Consider the following 24506-nt stretch of genomic DNA (forward strand, 5'->3'; position numbering starts at 1 on the left):
GACAGGGAGAAAGCAGGAGAGAGAGAGAGAAGTGTGTGAAGACCTGCGAGCCGGAATTGTCCCCATTCAAGGAGAAATGCATTAGACAGAGCAGTACTATCTCCGTCGAGAGCATGGTCAGTCAAGAAAATGACGGTGTGGAATTGCAGAGTACCTGGTGAACAGCCTGGCCAGAGCAGAGCCGATGTCCCGGTTCCGCAGGCTGTAGATGACGGGGTTCAGGAAAGGCGGCGCCATGATGTAGAAGACAGCGGTCAGCAGGTTGGTGAGGGACGCTGTATCCGAGCTGGGCCCAAATACGGCCACTAACGAAGAGACCACAAACAGGACGAGGATGAGCAGCTGCGGGGTGCAGGTGGACAGGGCCTTGTTTCGGGCCTCCGCTGACCGCATCTTAAGCACCGCAGAGAATATCCTTACATAGGACAGGACCAGGGACGTGAAACAGCCCACGACAATGCCAGCGCTGACCGCGAGGATGACAAACTCGCAGAACTGGACCTCCGGCGCCGAGATCCTCATGACCTGAGGGACGTCGCAGAAATACTGATGGATGACGTTGGACTTTGTGAAGGGCAGCCGGAACATGTTGCCCGTGTGGATGCTGGAATAGACCAGCCCCGTGGCCCAGGAGCCCCCGGCCGCCTGCGTGCACATGCGGGGGGTGACCGTCAGCCCGTAGTGCAGCGGGTGACAGATGGCGACATAGCGGTCGTAGGACATCACCACCAGGAAAGACAGCTCGATTGAAGCAAAAAAAATGTACAGGAAGATCTGGGCGGCGCATTCCGCGAGGGAGATGGCTGAGCTGCCCGCAAGGGAGTTGACGATGAGTTTGGGGACAGTGACAGAGATGCAGCAGAGGTCGATGAAGGACAGGTTGGTGATGAAGAAGTACATGGGAGCGTGCAGGCGGGGGTCGGACACGATGGCCCCGATGGTCAGCAGGTTCCCGGCCAGGGCCCCCAGGTAGACCCCCAGGAACAGCGCCCCCTGCAGGAGCTGCAGCTGCCGGGAGCTGGAGATGTCCATGAGCAGGAACTCCGTGAAGGCCGTGAGGTTGTCCATGGGGGCTGAGGGGCCGTGGGCACCTGGGAGGAGGCGGGAGTGAGGGCAGGGCGGGAGGGGGCAGCACCCACCCAGGGGGACGCTGCTCCCTGCCCTGAGCGTGCACACATGGATGCACGGGGGCTCCTGTTAGTGGGTCGCCCCATCCTGCTGGCCAGCAGCTCATTCAGACTCCGGGGGATGGGGGGCCTGAGAGCCTGTGGTCAGGGCGGCCCCTCCTGCGTCCCCACCCCCTCCTTCCACTCGGACAGCCCCTGCCTCAGTGCCACCTGCCAACATCCGGGCCCCAAGGGAGAGATCCCTAAACCCCCCCCCACCAGTCTCAGACTTTCCTGAGCTGACTCACACAGTCCAAGGGTCCTAGCTATAGTATGTTTGGTTGTGCTGAAATGCTGTGAATAAAAAAGAGAGCTTAGTTATTTTAGTATTCCTTATTAGCACATTTCAGAAAAGCCTTAATTCCCAGGGTTTAAGTTCTGTACATCTGGTCATTATACTTATCAATCCTTTCCGACTGTAGAACCTCACAATACTAATAACAACAGTCCTGAGTGTGAATGCCTGCGGTGGTTTTCTAGGATACGTTTAGCTAACTTACTCCCTAACAATCACGCTTGCTTCATAGTTCACGCTCTATCCAGATTGTACTAAAGTCTCTTTTATTTTTTCTTTTTGGGTCACACCCGGCGATGCTCAGGGGTTACTCCTGGATCAGGAATTACTTCTGGCGGTGCTCAGGGACCATATGGGATACTGGGAATCAAACCCGGGTCAGCCATGTGCAAGACAAACGCCCTACCCACTATGCTATCGCTCCAGCCCCCTGAAGTTGTCTTTAAGGCAACAGTCTCAAACAACAGCTGGTGACAACAGTCAGCGCCTGAGTGTTGAGGTCACATGTCTGAGGACACAGGGCGTGGGATGAGCAGGTCTCCACAGCACCCACTTTGGGACCCGCAAACGCTGTCAGGAAAGTCCCTCTTGGCTCAGCCCCGGGTGCCGTGGCCCGGAGCTGCCTCGCCTCAGTGGCCCTTGTGAAGGTCTCCCAGGCTGTGTGAACTGTCCCCACACACTCTGGCCTTTTCTTCAGCTGCAGGACTCACACCGCTTCCTTCGCATACATCATGAGGCCAGAGTAGGAGGTGTTCCCGCTTGTTCCTGGGGTCATGGGTGGGGGTCCCGGGCGGGGACGCTCAGCAGAGTCTGTTTCGGGGCTGGCGTGGGGACACTCGGCAGGGTCCCCCGGGGGGGGGGGTGGACGCTCAGCAGGGTCTGTGTCAGGGGCTGTGTAGGCATGTGGGACTCAGACCTGGGGCCCCGCAGTCTGAGGAGACGCTTCACTCACCACGTGGCCTGTCCTGGAGATGGACACAGCACACAGACACCGGCGTGTCCTCAGGGCCCGGCTCAGGGAACGGTCATCTTCGTGCCCGGGCAGTGCACCTGGGAGGGCGGTTTCCCGTCACTGCAGCGGCCACCTCTGCCCAGACAGTGGCCGGGCGCTGACGCCATGGGAGCGGGAGCGACAGAGAGCAAGGACAGAGGCGGCGTCAGGCGTGGGGTTCTAGTGCATGCTGGCCCAGGACCAGGGGCTGCAGCAGACGTGCCACAGGGGGCCGGGGCCCGGGTCAGGGCTGTGGGGGGGACACTCGGAGAGAGCGGGGCTCCCCCAGATCCCCGAGTCGGGGCCCGGCTACCGTCTCTCTCTGAGTCCCGTCACGGCTGTGTGTGAGGGACGCGCTGAGGCTGGGCTCTTCTCTCAGTCGTCCTTATTATCAGCCTGGAGCTCAGGAGGCACCGTCGGGTCAGCCCTGGGGCACAGGGACCCCCCCAGGGACGCCTCAGCTATGCCTCGGGAGTCAGGCATGGCAGAACCAGCGTCTTATGATATAAGAACGAAGTGTCTCTAATGTGTGGAAACTTTACTGTGGTTTTCCTGGTTTGGGAGCTACACCTGGTGTGTCCGGACTGACTCCTGGCTCTGTGCTCGGGGCTCACTCCTGGCTCTGTGCTCGGGGCTCACTCCTGGCTCTGTGCTCGGGGCTCACTCCTGGCTCTGTGCTCGGGGCTCACTCCTGGGGGCGCTGAGGAGTCATTTGGGGGCTGGAGATCTAAGCCCGCTCAGCCACTGCCGGCCAAGGGCCTGCTCTCTGTTCTCTCTAGACCCCTCATGCTTGGAAGCATGTTCTCAAGACGTTTGGAGCTTTAGTAGTTACGAGAACAGTTTGATGCAAAGTTAAATTTTTGTGCAATAGTGAATCATGGAACTCCTAAAGCAACTGTTATAATTTAGGGAACTAAATCAGAGCTCATTCAGCAACAGTATTAAAGGGTAAATAAGAGAGAGTGAGAGAGCAAGAGAGAGAGGGAGGGAGGGAGAAGAAGACTGTCTGCCACAGAGGCAGGCTGGGGGCACGGCAGGGGGAAACTGGGGACACTGGTGGTGGGAAAAATGCACTGGTGAAGGGACGGGGCTGGATGAAACATTGTGTGACTGAGATGAATCACGATAAACTTTATATCTATATCACACGGTGAATCAATAATGAAAAAAAAATCATATCTCCAGGAAAACCCTAAGTTCAAAATCTCTAAACGAATTAACAGTTGGAAAGGATTGCTCTGGATTAGAGATGTGTGCTGAAAGTGGGCAAGTGACCAACCATGATGGCCTTTCAGTTTTGTACTACAAAAGTTAATGCCCAGAAGGAGAGAGAGAGAGAGAGAGAGAGAGAGAGAGAGAGAGAGAGAGAGAGAGACAGAGAGAGAGACAGAGAGAGAGACAGAGAGAGAGACAGAGAGAGACAGGGAGAGAGAGACAGAGAGAGACAGGGAGAGAGAGACAGAGAGACAGAGAGAGACAGAGAGAGACAGGGAGAGAGAGAGACAGAGAGAGACAGGGAGAGAGACAGAGACAGAGAGAGACAGAGAGAGGGAGAGAGACAGAGAGAGAGACAGAGAGAGACAGGGAGAGAGAGACAGAGAGAGAGGGAGAGAGAGACAGGGAGAGGGAGACAGAGAGACAGGGAGAGAGAGACAGAGAGACAGAGAGAGAGTCAGAGAGAGAGACAGGGAGAGAGAGACAGAGAGAGAGTCAGAGAGAGAGACAGGGAGAGAGAGACAGAGAGTCAGAGAGAGAGAGACAGGGAGAGAGAGACAGAGAGAGAGTCAGAGAGAGAAAGTGCTGCCACAGAGCAGGCTGGGGCAGGCTGGGGTGGCAGGAGGGAGACGGGACACATGGGTGCTGGGAAACGTACACTGGTGGAGGGATGGGTGTTGGAATATTGTATGACTGAAAATCATGAAAGTTTTGTAACTGTATCTCATGGTGACATGGCAATTAAAAACAATTTTAAAATTCTCTAAATTATTTAATTGTCTGAACTGAGGTCAGTAAATGAGTGCCAGCCTCCCAGGTCAGGGTCAGCCAGCATCAGACTCGGGCTCAGCCAGGAGGGTCCGGAACACCCCCCACAAGGAACTGCCTGGGCATATGAAACAGCTCTCTGAGAGAGAGAGGGAGAGGGAGGGAGGGAGGGGAGAGAAAGGGAGAGGCAGAGAGGCAGGGCAGGGAGAGAGGCAGGAAAGTGCCCGCCATAGAGACAGACTGGGTGGGTGACGGGAGGGAACCTGGGGACGCTGGTGCTGGGGAATGTGCCCTGGTGTGGGACGGGTGCTGGGACACTGTAGGACTGAAACCCAATCACAAACGGCTTTGCATGGTCTATCTCACAGTGATTCCATTAAAAAATGATAAAAAAATAAAAAAAGAAATCCTGAGTTCCGTGGAGAGTAATATTGAACAGGTGACGGATGTACCGAGTATGAGTCCTAAATATTTGCGTCTTGGGGAGGCTCTGGGTAAGATCAAGGGGGCTGGACAGCGTGGCTTTCTGTGAGGAGGAGGTGGTGCGTTCTCTGAAACAGCTGGGTGATACTGCTCAGGCTGCAGCAATCACAGAACTAAAGCTTCTGAGAGGTTTGAAGAAAACAGAACAGCTGTGTCCATAGGGCTTCACAGTCACACTGCTTCAGGGACGGAAATCAGCTCCCGGGGTGACAGCACAGCTCGGTCCTGCCGCTCGCCCTGCCCTGCCTGACCCGGCTGTATCCCGGGCCCCAGAGGGTCCCCAAGCCCACTGGGAGTGACCCCTCAGCAGAGACAGAAGTCAGTCCTGAGCACTGTCAGGTGTGAACCAAAACCAAACCAAGAAGCCAAATGAAGCCACACAAGTCATGAAAGTACCAAATGGTTCTTCTATCAAGAGAACGATGTTTTCCAATGACAAGCATGCGGTGCAGAATTAAAGTAAACATGGTGAGAATAAGAGAAAATCTCCTAAAAAAGGTTCATGTCTACCTTTCAGAACATGCGGATTCTTATATCCATTTCATCTATTTATTGCAAATCTGGGCTGGAGTGATAGCACAGCGGTAGGGCGTTCGCCTTTCACGAGGCCGACCTGTGTTCGATTCCTCCGCCCCTCCCGGAGAGCCCGGCAAGCTACCGAGAGTATCGAGCCCGCACAGCAGAGCCTGGCAAGCTCCCCATTGCGTATTCGATATGCTAAACACAGTAACAACAAGTCTCACAATGGAGACGTTACTGGTGCCCGTTCGAGCAATTCGATGAGCAACGGGATGACAGTGACTGCAAATCTATTTTTATTCGTAATAGAAGACAAAGCCCAAGGGAGACAGCAGTCTGAGAAGGAAGTTAAGCACAAGCAGGACTTCCTGCCACGGAAACTGACTGTTGGTGGCTTCGAAAGGGAGCCCCCGGGCCCTGAACCCTGACACCCAGCTCCAGCTCAGGACCCCCATGGGCAGGTGGGGGCTGGTGCCCAACTCCCAGGGTCTCGCGGAAGCCGGGCTTAGGGGCTTCCCACTTGCGCCTGGCAGAGAGGAGAAGCCTTTACACACAGCCTGGTGGGCAGGGCGCCCAGGCCCCGCACCACGGCCCCCACGCCGCCTCCTCTGGACCCTGAGACCCACGGCTGTTGCTACCATTCCCTCCCCCAGGAAGACCCTCCCAGAGAGAGTCGATGGAGGCCTACAGTCTCAGCACCGTGACTCAGTTTACCCTGACTGGGCTGGTGGACATGTCTGGGCGCCTGACCCTCTCTCTGCGGACTCACTGTCATCCAGAGGCCGGTCAGCCGTGGGCGGCAGCTGTGCCCGGGAGAGAAGCCTCGGTCAGCTCCCAAGTGGGGAGGAAAGTCACAAAGAGGGACTCCGAGCCAGACGGCGTCCCGACCACGGCATCTGGGACAAGCCACAGTGCGATCACCTCGGAGGAAGGAGACTTGTGCCCGGCCCCGGGCCCTGGGTGGCCCATGGGTTGGACTCTGCAGCGCTGACCCAGGGGGCCCAGGGTGGGAGTCCCGCAGGCCACGCCTGATGTGGAGGGAGTGTCTGCATGGACACCCCAATACGCCAGGTCAGAGTTCATGCTGAGGCCGTGGGACAGGCACCGTCCATTAGACAAAGGCCCCCCCCCCCCCCAACACTTCTCTTTCACATCAGCTCTGGGCCGGGTCCTGGTTCCGAGTCTCCAGTGTACACCGCAGGGTCAGAGTTCAGTGCTCGAGGCCCCTCAGTGACCTGCTGAGGTGAGGTAACGAGAGCCGGCAAGGCCATCCGTGGGGCTCAGGGGCTGCAGGAGAAGCGTCGTGTCCCCAGGGCCGGGCTCTGCTCCCCCGAGGACGCCCCGGGCCTGGTATAAGCGGCGAGGCTTGGGGTGCCCTGAGCCGCAGAGGAATGTGCCTTCAGCTGCGAGCCTGGCTCCTGCCCCGGTCCTGCGCCACCTTCTTCCTGCCGCTGCACGGCCAGGGCAGCACTGCGACGGAAAGGCAGGACAGCCGAGAGCGGGCCCCAGCCCCTTGGGAAGGGCCGGACACTAGTCAGGGCTGCCTGGGCTCAGGGACGGGGGCTGAGTCACCGCTGTGTGGCCGCACCGTCGCCGGCAGGGACGCTGAGCGTGGGCTGAGCCTGGGGCAGGTCTGAGGCGCTGGGCCCCGGGGGGCGGGTCTGGCCCCAGCTCCTTCTTCAGTCCCTGACAGACCCCGCACCGGCCAGGGGCGGTGACAGACGTCTTGGCGGCAAGCGGCTCTCAGAGCCGGGGCTCCCTCAGACGGCGTCCCTGGCCGCGCTGGCCCCGACACGGGCACAGTGTGGGGGCGCTGCCTCAGGGCTGGGTGTGGGCTGGGGAGACCGCTGCCGAGTGACACCTCTGCTCTCTCCCCAGTGGGGACCGGGAGCCGCTCTCTGCTGAGGGGAGAGAGAGCGGCCGGGCCGGGTCTGGCCCCGCCCTGCGGTCTCAGAGCTGTGCCCGGGTCCCTGCAGGCTGGGAGCAGAGTGCCCGGAGGCTCGCCCGGCACCGGGCAGAGAGGGAAGCCACGCTGGGACCCTGGCCCTGGTCAGGCCGCAGACGCCACTCCTGTGAGGGTCAAGGAGGGAGACTGTTGTCTTTTGTTTTTGTTTTTGGGTCACACCCGGCGATGCACAGGGGTTGCTCCTGGCTCTGCACTCAGGATTTACTCCTGGCGGTGCTTGGGGGAGCATATGGGATGCTGGGATTCGAACCCGGGTTGGCTGCGAGCAAGGCAAACACCCCACTCGCTGTGCTATCACTCCAGCCCCCTAACCTGTGGCTTCTGATTTCATTGTCCCCACTCTCAGGACCCTCGCCGTGGAGAGAGGGGATGGACGCCTACAATTTCAGCACCGTGACTCAGTTTACCCTGATTGGGCTCTCGGATCTCCCTGGGGTTCGCTACCCTCTCTTTGTGGTCTTTGCTGTCATCTATCAGGTCACCTTGCTGGGCAACGGGGCCATCCTCTTGGCCATCGGGGCGGAGAGGAAGCTGCACACACCCATGTACTTCTTTCTGGCCAACCTGTCCCTCCTGGACATCTCCTGTCCTTCTGCCACCGTCCCCAAGATGCTGGACAACCTCCTGACGGAGCAGCACGGCATCTCCTTCCTGGGCTGTGCGGTGCAGCTCTACTTCCTGGTGGCCCTGATGGGGACGGAGGTCTTCCTCCTGGCGGTCATGGCGTATGACCGGTACGTGGCCATCTGCTTCCCCCTTCGCTACGGCCTCATCATGACCAAGGCCCGCTGTGTGCAGCTGACGGCCGCCACCTGGGCCGCGGGGTTTCTCAACTCCCTCCTGCACACGGTGCTCACCTTCCGCCTGTCTTTCTGCAAGTCCAACCGTGTCAACCAGTACTACTGCGACATCCCCCAGGTGGTGGCCCTGGCGTGCTCGTCCACGTTTGTGGCAAAGCTGCTGGTTCTGGTGATTGGGGGCGTCTTTGGGGTCGGGGCCTGCCTGGTCACCCTAATCTCCTACGTGGACATCATCTCCACCATCCTGAAGATCCAGTCTGTGGAGGGGAAGTGCAAAGCCTTCTCCACCTGCGCGTCCCACCTCCTGGTGGTCTGTCTCTTCTACGGAGCCGCCATCTTCACCTACATCCACCCCTACTCGAGCCAGAGCTCCGCCCGGGACAGACTCATCTCCATGCTGTACGGCGTCATCACCCCGATGCTGAACCCCATGATCTACAGCCTGAGGAACACGGAGGTGAAGAACGCGCTCCGGAAGGTCCTGTGCGGAAGAGCATCATAGCACGCCTGGGTCGCCTGTGCCCCGGGTCCCTGGATTGCTGGAGTGACGACTAAGGCTTTCATGGGATGACTCAGGTGTGCCGGGGACGAGGCAGAGCGAGGGTAAGGTGAGGTGGTCACTGCTGAGACGGACCATCCAAGCTTCTTTGATCCACACTGAAAACTGACCCTTGGCAACTTGTTCTATATTTCTCTCTGCCTTCTACCCTGAGTGTGCAGAAATGTTTGTCTTTAAGTTTTTGTAGATGTGAGATAAATGAATAGATATTCAGGTTCTAGAAACATGACCGCAAGTTTCATTGAGAGCAAGAAGTTCACCCACTTCTAGCACCTGACAAGCAAGTAACAGAATTTTACAAGCCAGAAATCCACTTCCCCCAAACCAAAATGACTGCTTGCAGCAGAATTGGTGAACTAAGATGGCCCATTGTCCTGGTGTGGGCCAGCTGCTCACGGGAAGCCGATCCCATGGGGTGTAACTTTTAATTTTTTATATTGAACCACTGTGTACAAAGTTGTTCCCGATTGAACCTCAGTCAAACAATATTCCAACACCCTTCCCTTCACCAGTGTACATTTCCCACCACCAGTGTGCCCAGTTTCCGTCCCCTGCCTGCCTCCGTGTCAGACTCTCTCCCTCTCTCTCCCCCTCTCTCTCTCCCGCCCCCCCCCCCTTTAGACAGTGGTTTGCAACACTGTTCTGAGAGGGCATCATGAAAACTCTGCATCTGTGTCACACAGTGTGGCAGTCACAGCCTTCACAGCCACAGCACGTGGCTTTGCTAACGGCAATACTCTGACATAGATGACCGTGAGAGACGTACCCGAGTGTCCACTTTCCGTGGCCCACACAGGGCTCACTCGGTGCATCCCGCTGGTCTGGCAGTGCCGTTGGTGTGGCGCTGGTGTGGCACAGCCGTCTCCTGTGAGCCCACGCCCTCGGGTCCCCTTGCGGGGATGTCTCACACAGCTCACCAAGCGGGCCTGGCCAGAATGGAGCCGTTTTCTGAAATGTCAGAAAGAAAGACCTGTTCCACACTTCTACACATCTCTCAAACTTACCATCACGGATTTATGTAGGGAGCCATTTTACAAGCCTGGCTCTTATCTTCAAGTAAGACAGAGCCTGGCTCTTCTCAAACAGGGGCCTACTTAAAATTCCTGTAACAAGGTTGCCATTACTGACCTTACTGTTCCGCCACTGCTTACACTAGCCGATACCTGTGCCTGACATGATAGATGGACATGTCACGATCTGTGATTGACTACTGCTTGTACGGGGGTCCGGGCACGCATACCATACCACTGCCTCCCAGCAGGCAAGTATAAATGCTGTAGCTGCCAGTGGAATAAAGCTCTCTCCTCTTTCTTGTTGCTTTCTGTCTCTGCGTCTGTTCATTCGGCCGCGTCCCCTCCTCAGCCCCACAAAGGGTCCTATCTGCTGGACAGGATGGGACCCCCAGAGATTTAAATCTTGATCTTGGTATATTGTGACGCCAGTGATTGAACCAAGGGCCCCCAGCCCCAGACACGCCCTGGGCCATCAGGCTGATTTTACTTTGTCCTGGAAAGTAAAGAAAAATGTCTCTGAAATGCAAGAAAAACCAAGGAGCCTCTGCATCGAACTCTGAGGTTGGGGGGATCTTGGTGCTGGCAACACAGCCCAGGGGGGTGGCCGGTCCCTGCCCTGTGGGGCCGTCTCAGGCACCTGCTCTGGGTTGCGGTCTCACTGGGCAGTGTGCCTGTAGGGATGACCCTGTATCCCGTTTCATCCAGAATTCTCCACAGCTGCTCCCAGCTGTTAGCAGCAGCCGGTCCGGGCCCTTTGCACTGCTGGGACTTCAGATGCGACACAGCCCCTGCTGTTCATGATTTTATTCTTCTTCTCTATTACTATCATCCGCAGCATTACCATTATTATTTAATCCTTACCTAAAAGCTTATCAGATTTTCTTATCTCTGGAAAAAAAAGCTGCTAGCTTTTATTTTTACTGTGCTTTTTAATTTAAATTAAGCTCTACATTGATTTTTTATGTCCATCCTTCTAGTAAGTTGAGGCTTACATTATTTACCTTTTTCTAAATCATTGTGTAGTGGATCTATATTGTAATGTTTCATTTTATTTATTTTTTATTTATTTTTTGCTTTTTGGGTCTCACCTGGCGATGCACAGGGGTTACTCCTGGCTTTGCACTCAGGAGTTACTCCTGGTGGTGCTCAGGGGACCATATGGGAGGCTGGGGATTGAACCCGGGTCGGACGCGTGCAAGGCAAACGCCCTACCTGCTGTGCTATTGCTCCAGCCCCTAATCTTTCATTTTATAATGTAGGCATTTCTAATAGATAATGTTCATCTTTTTTTTTCATTTTTAAAGAACTGTGACTTACAAAGTGATGAGTTTTAGGCATAAAATATTTCATCACCAATCCCACCACCAGGGTCAATTCCCTCCACAGTGTCCCCATGTTCCCTCCCCACCCAGACCCCCACCCCATCCCCACTGTCAACGTGACAGGTGCAGGTAAGGTTCACCTTGGAGCTAAGATCTGCTACAGCTTATGGGCTTTGGCCTGTCATGGTTTTCATTTAGTTCAAGATGAAACATTGAACATTCATTTATTTTATCTCAAGCTTGAATATTTCCTTCTGACCCCTTCCTTGAAGCACTGGGCTCAGAGTGCAGCCCGGGCTCTCCAGACACCGTGCACCTCCTGATCTTCCTCGAGCTGCTGCTGCTGCGGACTGTCCGGGAGGTGGGCACTGGCAGTCAGGGCCACACCCAGTGGTGTTCAGGGATCTCTCCTGGCGGCCGGTGGTGCTCTACGGGATCCTGGGGATGGAATGGGGGACCCGCTGTGTGCAGGGCGCCCCCACACCTATCTCTCTGGCCCCTCTTCTGCTGATTTTTTTTTAGCATTTTTTTTCTCTTTGGGTCACACCCAGCGATGCTCAGGGGTTACTCCTGGCTCTGCACTCAGGAATCACCCCTGGAGGTGCTCAGGGGACCATATGGGATGCTGGGAATCAAACCCAGGTCGGCCGTGTGCAAGGCAAACGCCTTACCTGCTGTGCCATTGCTCCAGCCCCTCTCCTGCTGATTTTTACAAGTTGCGTTTACTACTGTAGCTTAACATCGTGAAGGTGCTTATCTGGTTAAGCCTGGTTTTCCGCTAACGCCAGATCCTTCTGGGGTTCTGTTTGGGAATAAGACAATAAGGAAGCAGGCTTAGTCAATCAATTTTTTTGTGTTCTTGCAGTTAAATAATGCAATCACTTGAAAGGATTATGGCTGAGAACAATTTTACCCCTTTAAAATAACGTGTTTTTGGGGGGGGGTTGGAGAGAGCAGTCAGTAAGGCACTTGACTTGCATGTGGCCAACCCAGGTTCAATCCCCGGCCCCCATCTGGTCCCCTGAGCTCACAAGGAGGAATTCCTGAGTACAGACCCAGGATAAACCCTGAGAGTCACTAGGTGTGCCTAAAAAAATAAAAGTTTTTTCTTAATTCCCTTCACTCTTACTAAAATTTACATTGGTAAGTTTTCTTATTTCATATGAATACTAAATTGTATTAGCACAAAATTATTCTTTAAACTTACACAACTCAAAAAAATTAGCTCCTGAAATTTTCTTATTTACAATGTTGTGGAATTTCAGGAGATTAGCCCTATTCATCTATGTATGTATAGGTGTCGTGGCCTCCTCAAAAAAAAGAAAAAGAAATCTTTCCTATACGAGGGGAGAAAAACCGAAACACAGGCAGAGAGCAACACAAGGTCCAAGTCACAGGAGCTGACGGCTTCGCCTACGGTGGGTGGGCCGGGGTGCTGGAGGTGGCTCTGGGACAGGTGTGGTGGAAAAGGTGATCACAGCACCGTGGACCCTGGGGCCTCCATAGAATGGCTAAAAATTCCTGGTTTTGATCGCCTTGATCTGTTTCTGTCTATAGTTTCCCTAAACAGTATCGGATGGTTGGGAAATTACTAAGGACCAGAAGGAAAAGGAGGTGAGGGGTGAGTGGGGCCCGGGGAAGGAAAAACACACGAAGCTCAGGAAACGGGAGGAGAGGAGAAGTCAGCGATCGACCCTCGCGGTCACACCGTGCTTCTGCTGACGGGCGTCTGCCTTTTCCTCTCAGAGCACACACATCATAAGCCTCCGCGCGAATTCTCGTGAGAATTCTCTTGGTAGATGAACCTTTGCCTGAGGTTCTCCCACTGGAATTGATCCGGCTTGTGCGCCCTGGGAGTTGCGGCACCCAAGCTTGCGACTATAAGAGACAGAGAGGAGACAACTGGAAGTACACCTGGGCTCACTGCGCCGGCAAGGGGGTATTCCGAACAAAACACTCGCCAGGGCAACTTAGCCTTGCCCTTGTGGGTGCCCATCACAGATGCCAAAATGCAGAAAGGCCGAGACGGACTCCGGGTAAGGCATCCGGAAGATCTCTTGGGCAGAAAGGGGCGGGGTGGCCAGCGAGGGGTCCTCTCCACATGCAGGCGGCAGGTTCTCTCAAGCATGGGAAGGCTGAGAGCACCGGCTCCCCTGAACAGAGTCCGGGTGGACGTCAGGCCAGCAGAGCAGAGAGGAGCAAAGCCAGAGAGTATTTTCTCTGACTCTCTCAAGGGAATTCATGACTCCGTTTACCTGTGGTCAGAGACATGCTCTGTCTTTCTGGCCGTTGCTTTGACCTGGAGACAAAAAGTACAGACCCCAAAACAACAACACACACACACATACACACACACACACATAACACATGCACATACACAGCAGAGGGAAAAGAATGAAATCCTCCACGGGAATGCTGTCTTCCGACTCTCCGGCTTTGGCCTCTGGTTCTAGCCCCTGCCCTCCTTCTCTTAGGGACCGTCCCAACATCAGGGTCCTTGGTGTGCATTCTCACTGCCCAGGAAGACTCTCCTACTTTATCTCCACTGGAGCACACTTTGAGGTTTCCAAAAGCAGGGCACGTGTGACAAATCGAGCGTTTGTAATCTCACTTTAGCGTTTACAGAGGTGTGGCCTGCCAGTCACAGCTACGGAGGAAATGCACATGGCCGGGAGCCTCCAGGTGCGGTGGGGAGAAGGGCCAGGAAAGGAGAGGCGGAAGAGGAATGAGCTTAGATGTTCTCAACTTGGACTCAGGTGAATGGTTTCTGCAAGACTTTAGGCGTTTCTCACGGATTCTTGCCAGCAAATGATCGACTTCAATCTGTGTTTCTGAACAAATGGCATTTGGGAGCACTTTTCCCCCGTAGAAACTGTCCTATCCACCCCACTCCCATCCTGGGCACATATGCAAACTCTCATATTGCTCCTAATTCAGAGCCAGAACTACACTTTATAAGTTGCTCCTGCACCCCCTTTTCTGTGACACTCTTTGACGGGTCTCATGAGTTTATTCTGTCTCATCCATGACCTTAACCAGAGACTGCTCGTCCCCAGTACTCAGCATGAGTGCTGGGCGTGTGGAGGTGACAGGTGCGAGTTTACATGAACATTCCTGAGACTGGATTCCCGTCCTCACGGCGGTCAGTGTGGGAGCGAGAAGCTCACTGTGGGCAGGGTTACTACGAAGGGGGCGGTGGGGAGAAGGGCCAGGAAGGGACCTTGTGACGAGAGAGGGCGTGCCTCACATCTCTTGTGGGGGGAGAAGTGTGGAGATGCCGGTCCGGCTGATGGCCATCTCGTCTGAGACCACAGCTGTCCACGTGGGCTGTGCCAGGAGGTCTCAGCACTCGTGGAGAGAGACAGGGTGTGGAGACCCATCTGCTCTCCCCAGGGGTCTGGCCTCCACCTGCCATGGACCGGAAGGGCAGAATCAGGACAGGCAGAGCACAGTGTGCCCACCACGATGCCACGCTTCAGCGGACGTTTGGACGAGTGTGTGGGCAGCTGCAAGATCTAGCGGCTATTCTGCCGGGAGACAGACGCGCAGGCAATCTCACCGATCCAAGAGGCAGAATTAAACACCCACTAAGCGACGGCGAGACGCCCGGCGGACACGGCATCCAGGAGAAAGGAGAGGCAGAGGTCAGAGGAGGAGCAGACACAGAGCCTCGAGGGACAGCAGCTGCCAAGGGGCGGAGCCTGAGATGACGCCTCCGAGTCATGACTCGAACCCGGGAACAGGCAAGAGAAGAAGTGAGGATGAGGGTGACCTGCCGGCCGGCTGTGAGACACAGAGGCAGCGCCTGCTCCTGCTGCTGAGGAGTTCAGGAGCCTCAGAGAGACCCGGTCCCCCGGAGAGCCGCGGCAGGGCACTGAGGCACCAGTGGCAGCACGCATGTGTGGCTTACCACGCTTGGCAGCTGCAGTGCCGGGGAGGGATCAGTCAGGCGGGAAGCAGAGTGTGCGGCGGAGGGACCCGACCAGGGACACGGTGTGGGGACCGACTCGGGGAGGCAGAACGACCAGGCTGCGGGTCCTCAGACTCCAGCCTCTAGTCAACATCGAGGCGGGAGTCAGGGTCATTTCTCCCAGTGTCCCCCTCGCAGGCCAGCCCCGGGGGGCACTCCGAGGAGCCTCACTTCATGGCTGAAGGGCCAGCGTCTCTGTGCTCTTCTGGCACAGTGCTCAGCACTAAGAGGTGGCTTCCATTCCGTGGGCGGACCGCTGGCTGCTGTTTGGGGCCCCACCCAGTGGTGCTCGGGGCTTCCTCCTGCCTCTCTGCTCTGGGCCCCCTCCCAGCGAGGTCCCAGGGACGAGGGCAGACGCCTGGCCCCAGCAGGGCACTCCGTGGGCTCAGTGGGTTCGTCCCTCGGCTGGAGCCTGCACTGAGCAGACCCACGCTGTCCTGACGTGGACAGCTCTCGTGCCTCCCAGGCCACGGCAGGGACTCAGTCCCGAGACAAGGGCGGCGCTGAGCACGGCCAAGGCACACGTCCACGCATGCCCCTGAGGCCGGGACATGGCTGCTTTCCAGTGTCCTGCACGCGCCGAGTCCCCTACAGGGCATCAGAAACAGATCCACCCTCGCCTGCACCCACGCATTCCATGGCAACCTCTGCAGAAAGAGGCGCTCTGGGGAGCACTCCCGGCCGAGCCCAAGGCAGCCGGAGGGGCTGGATCCTGGGCACGTGCTGCAGTCGCCGTCACCCAGGAACCTCCTTGTGAGGCTCCGGAGTCCCGAGTTCTCCTCCCAGGAGAGCAGTGGCAGTGACGGGGCGAGGTGGGGCGTCTGCTGGGGCCGCTGGGGGTGTCTGGGGGCACCAACCAGGCACAGTGACTCCTTAAAGCGACAGCACACGGGGAAGGAACAGCGGCTGCACACGGGCTGACTGGTGACCTCATCCTGCGTCTGGCCTAGGGGACACGTCACCCCACTCTTGCTTAGAACGTGTCCAGTACCCACTTCCTGCTGCTCCTGCCAGCTGCAGTGGCCGAGGCTCTTGATGCTGCCTTCATGCAAGTGGTCAGGGCTGAGTGGACCATCGGGTGGTGCCGGCGCTTCCCGAATGACGAGGCCTCACTGCGGGGTCACCGGGGGAGATGGCGTGGGAGGCGGGACATGAGACACACCTGGCGACTGCCCACCAGGATTTCAAAGTGTGGCCTCTGATGTCGAAGTTTCTGTCTTCCAGGGAAGGCTCGAGGCTGGAGAGGCGCCTGGTTGCTCAGTCCAGGCTGGTCCTGGCGGGGCATGGGGGACGGCTGCAGGGGCAGCCGAGCGGGAGCCTGCGTGGAGCTGCAGGCTCGGGGCCGCAGCAGGAGTTAGACCTGCCCGGGGTTCACGTGTTTGCTCTCTGTTGTTCACAGCCGGGGGCGGCCCCAAGAAGAAACGCCTCGTCCATCGCCTACGTCTTCCTGCTGGGCTTCGGGGACCTTGCGGAGGCGGGAGTGGGCCTGTTTGCCCTGTTCCTGGGCCTGTACGTGGTCACTCTGCTGGGGAACCTGGTGCTGATGCTGGCCGTGAGGGCCAGCCCCCGCCTGCACACCCCCATGTACACCTTCCTGTGCCACCTGTCCTGCGTGGACGTGGCCTACACCAGCAGCATCGTGCCCCTGCTGCTGCGGGAGCTGCTGGCCGGGGGGGCCGCCGTGTCCTGGGCTGCCTGCGTGGCACAGCTGTACGTGGTGGGCGCCCTGCTGACCGCTGAGTGCTTCCTGCTGGCAGCCATGTCCTACGACCGCTACCTGGCCATCTGCCGGCCGCTCAGGTACCCCGTGCTCATGGACAGCAGGGCCTGCGCCCGGCTGGCCCTGGGTGCCTGGGCGGGCGGCTTCCTCTTCCTGGGCGCCATGCTGGCCCCGCTGGCCGCCCTCACCTTCTGCGGCCCCCACCTCATCAACCACTTCTTCTGCGACTACTTCCCGGTGGTGAGGCTCTCATGCTCTGACACGGCGGCGCTGGAGAAGGCGGCCCTGGCCTCCTCTGTCCTCTCGCTGTCCCCTTTCTGCTGGACCCTGCTGTCCTACGGCTGCATCCTGGCCTCCATCCTTAGGATCTCGTCCTCGGCCGGGAGGCAGCGTGCCTTCTCCACCTGCTCGTCCCACCTGATCGTGGTCAGCGTGTTCTACGGCACCCTCATGGCGGTGTACATGACGCCGCCCTCGGAGACCACCCTCAGCCTCAACAAGGTCTTCTCGCTGCTCTACACGGTGCTCACACCCCTCCTCAACCCCCTGGTCTACAGCCTGAGGAACAGGGACGTGCAGGCCGCCCTCAGGAGGGGCGCCCAGCTCCACTGCCTGGGCCGGCCCGGAGACTAGATGAGTGCTGCTGAGAGGGGGGCAGGGACCCTCGGACAGTGGTCAGAAAGGCCGTGGGTCCCCCTCAGGAAGCTGGAGGCCGAGACACGGACTGAACCCTCAAAGGGGTGCTGACGAGAGGCCGGTGGGCAGGAAGTGGGTGCCAGGGAGCAAGTCTGTGTGTCCCCAACGGGCACCGCAGGCTCGCGATGTGCGTCTGTGACCGTGCTGTCAGCAGGCGTGAGGCTGGCAGGGGCGGCCCTGTGGGCGCCAGCCTGCCACTCGCCTGAGGGGACGCTTCCTTGGCAGCCCGCCTGGGCTTGGTCTCACCTGACTGATCTGAGCCACAGTCCCTTGGTGAGGGCTGAGACACTGTCCTACGATGTCCATGTGAACAAGTGCTACGGTAAATAAAAGAGCAGGCCGAGAGGGTGTCTCATTCCTTAACAGCGGGGGCCGTGGAAAGAAGGGGGCTACTCTGGGGGCCCAGCCAGCAGGGGCGTCGGGGCAGGAGGGAAGTGCCAGCTGTGTGCTTTACAGAGGGACCAAGATCTCTGTGCCAAGAGGAGGGCCACAGGGCATAAACACAGGACGCAGGACAGTCCTGGGCCTCGGGAGCCAGAGGGTGGGCGTGGCCCAGCAGAGGTGGGGCTTGCTGGCAGCGGGGGCAGGGTGGAGGAACTGGCCCGGAGCCATCGTGCTCCTCCCAGAAGCACCCAGAGGGAAACCGGGTACACCTGTAGGGAGCAGTGGCCCTGGGGGTGGGGGCCTCACGGTAAGAGGAAGCCCTGGGCAGTGACACCAGGCAGAAAACACTGAACAGACATATGGGTGGAGCCAACTCTGACCTTCACGGTGACTCCTGGCGTCTGTACCAGCGACCCCCGGGAGAGAGCAAGGAGGGGATGGGCCGCCTTCCTCTGCCTCCTCTGGGCACTAGGTGCCACCTGTGAGCCATGGGACAGGCATAGCTGGCGTTTGGCTGTAACCCGCGTGCAGACTCACAGGGGACAGGAAGTCGCCCCCAGATGGGTGGGCACAGAGGGTGCAGGAGGGGCCAACACCCGACCCCAGTGCTCTGTCACCTGACCCAGCCAGGGACTGGCATGCTGTGAGGCCAGAGGAGGGTGACCGGCGGGAGGACAGGGTGGGGCCTGGCGGGGGCCGAGCGCACCGCGCCCACCTGCCCCCAGACACGTCCAGACGGCAGGGCAGAGCGAGGTGAGGGGCAGCGCAGATTTGTTCCCGGTGGACGGGTGTACCCTGCAGCCAGCCTGGGAATGGCTGCGACGACGTGCAAGGCAGGGGGCACACAGAGGTCAGGGCAGGCCGGTGCAACGACTCTTCACAGGCTCACCGCCACGTGACGGCTCCCACTCGTGCGTGGCTTCCCAATTCATCAGAAAAAGGGAAGTTACAATGTCTTCTAGTGAATTTAAATGGGTTTTGATTTTTGCATAAAAAATAAGTTTGAGGGCCGGAGCGATAGCACAGCGGGTAGGGCGTTTGCCTTGCATGCAGCCGACCCGGGTTCGATCCCCGGCATCCCATATGGTCCCCCAAGCACCACCAGGGGTAATTCCTGAGTGCAAAGCCAGGAGTAACCCCTGAGCATTGCTGGGTGTGACCCAAAAAGCAAAAAAAAAAAAATAAGTTTGAGGGCTGTAGTGATAAGCGGGCAGGGTGTTTGCCTTGCACGCGGCCAACCCGGGTTCGATTTCCAGAATCCCATATGGTCCCCTGACACCACCAGGTGTGATTCCTGAGTGCAGAGCCAGGAGTAACCCCTGTGCATTGCCAGGTGTGACCCGAAAATAAAAAAAAAAACCCAAAAAACAAAAAAACAAAAAATAAGTTTGAGGGGGCTGGAGCAATAGCACAGCGGGTAGGCATTTGCCTTGCATGCGGCCGACCCAGGTTCGATTCCCGGCATCCCATATGGTCCCCTGAGCACTGCCAGGAGTTATTCCTGAGTGCATGAGCCAGGAGTAACCCCTGTGCAATGCCAGGTGTGACCCAAAAAAAGCAAAAAAAAAAAAAGTTTGACCAAGGTTCCGCTTACCTGTGCATCTCATATGAAATAGCTGGTGAAATGCCAGCCACGCTTCCCGAGGACGAGTGATCCACTCCCAAGGGCCACAGCTGCCCTGAGGTCACTCTGCACACAGCCACTGTGCCCTTGGCAGCCCTGGGCAGACGTCACCCCCGGCTGCATTAGAACAGCACCCCACCTGCGTGAGGGTGAGAACAGCACCGGGGACTTCCCTTTGACGCAGACGATCCAACTGTCCTGTGACAATCAGGCCGTGACTCAGCTGTGGAGGGTCGATGTGGCCCAGCAGGGGAGAGAAAGGGCAGCGCCAGGCCCACTGAGTCCAGGGCAGAAGCTCCAGCTTGGGAATGACTCAGAAAAACAACTGCAAATCCCCCACCTGGACATGTCCTGAGAGAAGGGTCCAGAAGCAAGTGCAGAGGTTGGCTGATGTCCATGGGTGGGACGGCGGTCATTCCGTTCAGCTTGTTCCTTCCAGGAGCAGCCGGGCGGGCTCCGACCTGGGCAGCTCTGGAGGAGGCACCTGTGAGGGGCATGAGTGGCACTGAGACACACCGCGGAGGTGGTACTGCAGTGCGTCCTACTGCCGGCAACAAGCCTGTCAGGGTCCCAGTGAGATGTCTGCAGGAACACCCCAGTATGCCACGGGGCCCCAACAATGGGGATTCCCAGCAGTTCCCTGACCGTGGGGACAAGCACCGCCTATTAGACAAAGGCCCCCCCCCCAACACTGCTCTTTCACATCAGCTCTGGGCCGGGTCCTGGTTCCGAGTCTCCAGTGTACACCGTAGGGTCAGAGTTCAGTGCTCGAGGCCCCTCAGTGACCTGCTGAGGTGAGGTAACGAGAGCCGGCAAGGCCGTCCGTGGGGCTCAGGGGCTGCAGGAGAAGCGTCGTGTCCCGAGGGCCGGGCTCTGCTCCCCCGAGGACGCCCCGGGCCTGGTATAAGCGGCGAGGCTTGGGGTGCCCTGAGCCGCAGAGGAATGTGCCTTCAGCTGCGAGCCTGGCTCCTGCCCCGGTCCTGCGCCTCCTTCTTCCTGCCGCTGCACGGCCAGGGCAGCGCTGCGACGGAAAGGCAGGACAGCCGCGAGCGGGCCCCAGCCCCTTGGGAAGGGCCGGACACTAGTCAGGGCTGCGAGGGCTCAGGGACGGGGGCTGAGTCACCGCTGTGTGGCCGCACCGTCGCCGGCAGGGACGCTGAGCGTGGGCTGAGCCTGGGGCAGGTCTGAGGCGCTGGGCCCCGGGGGGCGGGTCTGGCCCCAGCTCCTTCTTCAGTCCCTGACAGACCCCGCACCGGCCAGGGGCGGTGACAGACGTCTTGGCGGCAAGCGGCTCTCAGAGCCGGGGCTCCCTCAGACGGCGTCCCTGGCTGCGCTGGCCCCGACACGGGCACAGTGCGGGGGCGCTGCCTCAGGGCTGGGTGTGGGCCGGGGCGACCGCTGCCGAGTGACACCTCTGCTCTCTCCACAGTGGGGACCGGGAGCCGCTCTCTGCTGAGGGGAGAGAGAGCGGCCGGGCCGGGTCTGGCCCCGCCCTGCGGTCTCAGAGCTGTGCCCGGGTCCCTGCCGGCTGGGAGCAGAGTGCCTGGAGGCTCGCCCGGCACCGGGCAGAGAGGGAAGCCACGCTGGGACCCTGGCCCTGGTCAGGCCGCAGATGCCACTCCTGTGAGGGTCAAGGAGGGAGACTGTTGTCTTTTGTTTTTGTTTTTGGGTCACACCCGGCGATGCACAGGGGTTGCTCCTGGCTCTGCACTCAGGATTTACTCCTGGCGGTGCTCGGGGGAGCATATGGGATGCTGGGATTCGAACCCGGGTTGGCCGAGAGCAAGGCAAACGCCCTCCCCGCTGTGCTATCGCTCCAGCCCCAAAGAGGGAGACTGTTATTGGAACGACGCCCCCCGCCGCGTGACCCTTCCGCACTCTGGGAGCCCCCCGCCCCCGAGAGACAGTCTGCAGATGTAAGCCCTGCAGTGACCGTCGAGGGACAGCTGTTGGCCCGGGAGGGAGCCCTGAGTCTGTGCTGAGCCGGGCGGCCTGTGTCGGCCCCGCCTGGCCGCAGCCTGGGGCAGGTCCCTGAGAACCCGCTGACAGGACTGTGTGCCTCTGCCCTCCCTCTCCCGCCGACACTGATTCACCAACAGGCTTCTGCCCCTGAGGCCCACGCTCGGGAACAGGGACAAGGCTGACCGGTGCCGAGCTGTGACCAGCCCTGGGCCTGCAGAGGGGAGGGGGCATCTCCCACGTGGCACCCAGGCGAAAGTTGCCCGAGAGCAGATGGAGAGACGGCACAGAAACACCTTCATCCCTCTGCAGGGCCACGGGGTGGCACTGGGTGCTGTGCTCGCACCCTGTGAACCTGAGAGTGCTCACAGCCATCAGGGAGGCACGGTCGCGGCTCTGGTGCTGGTGCCTCCCTGCTGGGTGCCACTGGCTCTTCTCTCTCACCGTGTGCTGTGAAAGCAGAGTCCTCAGTGCCAGGGAGCGACAGGGCCCCTTGACGGCTCGAGAGCAGGCTCCAGACTGGCCGCAGGGATGCCCCCTGACACGGGAAGCGACTGAAACTCAGAAGTGCCGGAGCCCGTCCCCAGAGGCAGTGTGTTGGCAGGAGAGGGGGGCGCCGGTATGTGGGTGCACTGTCTCCAGTTGAACAGAGGCTCGATCAACCACGAGTGTTTATCTCAGCACAGGCGAGCTTGACTAGCAGACTGAGCAGTTCTCAGTGCTCGTCCCTGTGGCTGGGGGTGGCTGCTGTGGAAGGAATCCAGATTCCTGACCAAGAAGAGTGCTTTGTCGGGGGGGAGTCCAGCCCGCCTCGGCTGACCCTAGAAGATTACCCCAAGACCCACAGCCGTAGTATTAGATTTCTGACAGCAGACGGGGCACCCATCTCCCACCTCGCGGTCTCGGAAGTGCCGTTGATGTGCGCTTAACACACGGGGGCTGCAGAGGGTGGGGTGGGCAGCTGACGGGAGCCCACGGTCCCTGACAGTCAGGGCCCCCAGAAGGTGGACATGAGGGCCTCACCACTACCCACTGCAATAGGGACGGTGACTATTCTAGGACTATCCCGAGCGTGGGAGTCCCTGTACCCCCATTCCTAGGAATAGCCGTCTCGTAAACCAGCTGGTGCAGGTTCCCTCCCGATGCACCATGTCCCAGGCCTCCTCTTGGGGGCTCCCAAAATATCTGCTCTAACCTGTGGCTTCTGATTTCATTGTCCCCACTCTCAGGACGCTCGCCGTGGAGAGAGGGGATGGACGCCTACAATTTCAGCACCGTGACTCAGTTTACCCTGATTGGGCTCTCGGATCTCCCTGGGGTTCGCTACCCTCTCTTTGTGGTCTTTGCTGTCATCTATCAGGTCACCTTGCTGGGCAACGGGGCCATCCTCTTGGCCATCGGGGCGGAGAGGAAGCTGCACACGCCCATGTACTTCTTTCTGGCCAACCTGTCCCTCCTGGACATCTCCTGTCCTTCTGCCACCGTCCCCAAGATGCTGGACAACCTCCTGACGGAGCAGCACGGCATCTCCTTCCTGGGCTGTGCGGTGCAGCTCTACTTCCTGGTGGCCCTGGCGGGGACGGAGGTCTTCCTCCTGGCAGTCATGGCGTATGACCGGTACGTGGCCATCTGCTTCCCCCTTCGCTACGGCCTCATTATGACCAAGGCCCGCTGTGTGCAGCTGACGGCTGCCACCTGGGCCGCGGGGTTTCTCAACTCCCTCCTGCACACGGTGTTCACCTTCCGCCTGTCTTTCTGCAAGTCCAACCGTGTGAACCAGTACTACTGCGACATCCCCCCGGTGGTGGCCCTGGCGTGCTCGTCCACGTACGTGGCTGAAATGCTGGTTCTGGTGGTGGGAGGAGTGTTAGGGATCGGGGCGTACCTGATCACCTTTGTATCGTATGTCTACATCATCTCCACCATCCTGAAGATCCAGTCTGTGGAAGGGAAGCGCAAAGCCTTCTCCACCTGCGCGTCCCACCTCCTGGTGGTCTGTCTCTTCTACGGAGCCGCCATCTTCACTTACATCCGTCCCAACTCGAGCCAGAACTCCCCGGCCCGGGACAGACTCATCTCCATGCTGTACGGCGTCATCACCCCGATGCTGAACCCCATGATCTACAGCCTGAGGAACACGGAGGTGAAGAATGCGCTCCGGAAGGTCCTGTGCGGAAGATCCTTGTGATCAAGTCCGACCCAACCTGGTGCTGTCTCTTTTGATGCACCCTGGGGTGGGGTTTTGCTGATAGCTTCACTCAGATAGGCTCCCTCGACGGGGGTCTCCAATGTGGTGTCTTCAGTTAGATTAGCGTCCAGGAGCAGGGAGGTAGCTGGGGTGGGTGCAGGTGTAAGGCACGCTCCCTGTGCCCGAGACCGGGTCCTGCCTGCACGTAACTCCTCTCCGTGTAGCCCCCGACTCATTTCTCTTCCTGCATGCCCATGTCTCCCCAGTTGGAGAAAGCCTGCGCCTTCTCCTCTCAGGTGTCTCAGGAAGTAGCGAAGTCTCTAGTCCGAGTGCGCGCTGTCTTTCATCCTCCGACTACCCAAGCTTCCCGGGAAGAGCCTGCCAGGTCCCCTGCCTGTGCGGGCAGGCCCCCTGTCTCTGCGCAGGCAGCTGGATCGTTCCAGAAATGTGCTCAGACCCCGAATCACCCCTGGTGCAGGCTGTCGCTGGAGGCTGAGTCTCATACTGGCCATCCCGTGTAGCCGTGAGAGGAGGGCCATGCAAATGGAGGGCCCTGCCACCTCGACATCTGACTAGGATCGTAGATGTGAGACGTGTGCCGTTTAGTCCTGGTCGGTTTCTCTTCTGCTGAGGGTCTGCATGTGACGTGTAAGATTGGAGCCTCACAGCACTGACAGAAAGAATTCTGGGCTTTGTGCACTGTGTCGCGGTGTGGAAGTCCGTGGGCTCCCGGCCCGGCGTCTGTCCTGACCGACAGCTCCCCTGTCTCGGCTCTCACCGCTCCGGGCTGTGGCTCAGTCCTGAGGCCAACGTCTCCCAGCAAATGGAAAGTGTGAATCAGAAAGAAATAAAGGAAAAGTTCTAGTGG

General features: G+C 58.6%; 4 protein-coding genes across 4 annotated transcripts; 3 read left to right on the forward strand and 1 right to left on the reverse strand.

The window, feature by feature from the left end:
• Nucleotides 1-117: 117 nt before the first annotated feature.
• On the reverse strand, nt 118-1068 carry LOC101540395 (olfactory receptor 14I1-like). Its single transcript, XM_004611598.2, has one exon. The coding sequence runs from the start codon at nt 1066-1068 to the stop codon at nt 118-120; it is 951 nt and encodes a 316-aa protein (XP_004611655.2).
• A 6704-nt stretch (nt 1069-7772) lies between these two features.
• LOC105943109 (olfactory receptor 5V1-like) lies at nt 7773-9421 on the forward strand. Its single transcript, XM_012933424.2, has 2 exons — nt 7773-8686; nt 9388-9421. Exons 1-2 carry the CDS (start codon nt 7773-7775, stop codon nt 9419-9421), a joined length of 948 nt encoding a protein of 315 aa, XP_012788878.2.
• Nucleotides 9422-11168: 1747 nt separating this feature from the next.
• Nucleotides 11169-17420, forward strand: LOC101540653 (olfactory receptor 472-like). The gene is made up of 4 exons (XM_055124765.1): nt 11169-11226; nt 11370-11458; nt 16045-16122; nt 16467-17420. The coding sequence occupies exons 1-4, from the start codon at nt 11169-11171 to the stop codon at nt 17418-17420; spliced, it is 1179 nt and encodes a 392-aa protein (XP_054980740.1).
• A 5282-nt stretch (nt 17421-22702) lies between these two features.
• On the forward strand, nt 22703-23638 carry LOC101540919 (olfactory receptor 5V1-like). Its single transcript, XM_004611600.2, has one exon. It carries the CDS (start codon nt 22703-22705, stop codon nt 23636-23638), a length of 936 nt encoding a protein of 311 aa, XP_004611657.2.
• Nucleotides 23639-24506: the final 868 nt, after the last annotated feature.

The sequence above is a fragment of the Sorex araneus genome, chromosome 2 (assembly GCF_027595985.1).
Source record: "Sorex araneus isolate mSorAra2 chromosome 2, mSorAra2.pri, whole genome shotgun sequence".
Classification (NCBI taxonomy): Eukaryota; Metazoa; Chordata; class Mammalia; order Eulipotyphla; family Soricidae; genus Sorex; species Sorex araneus.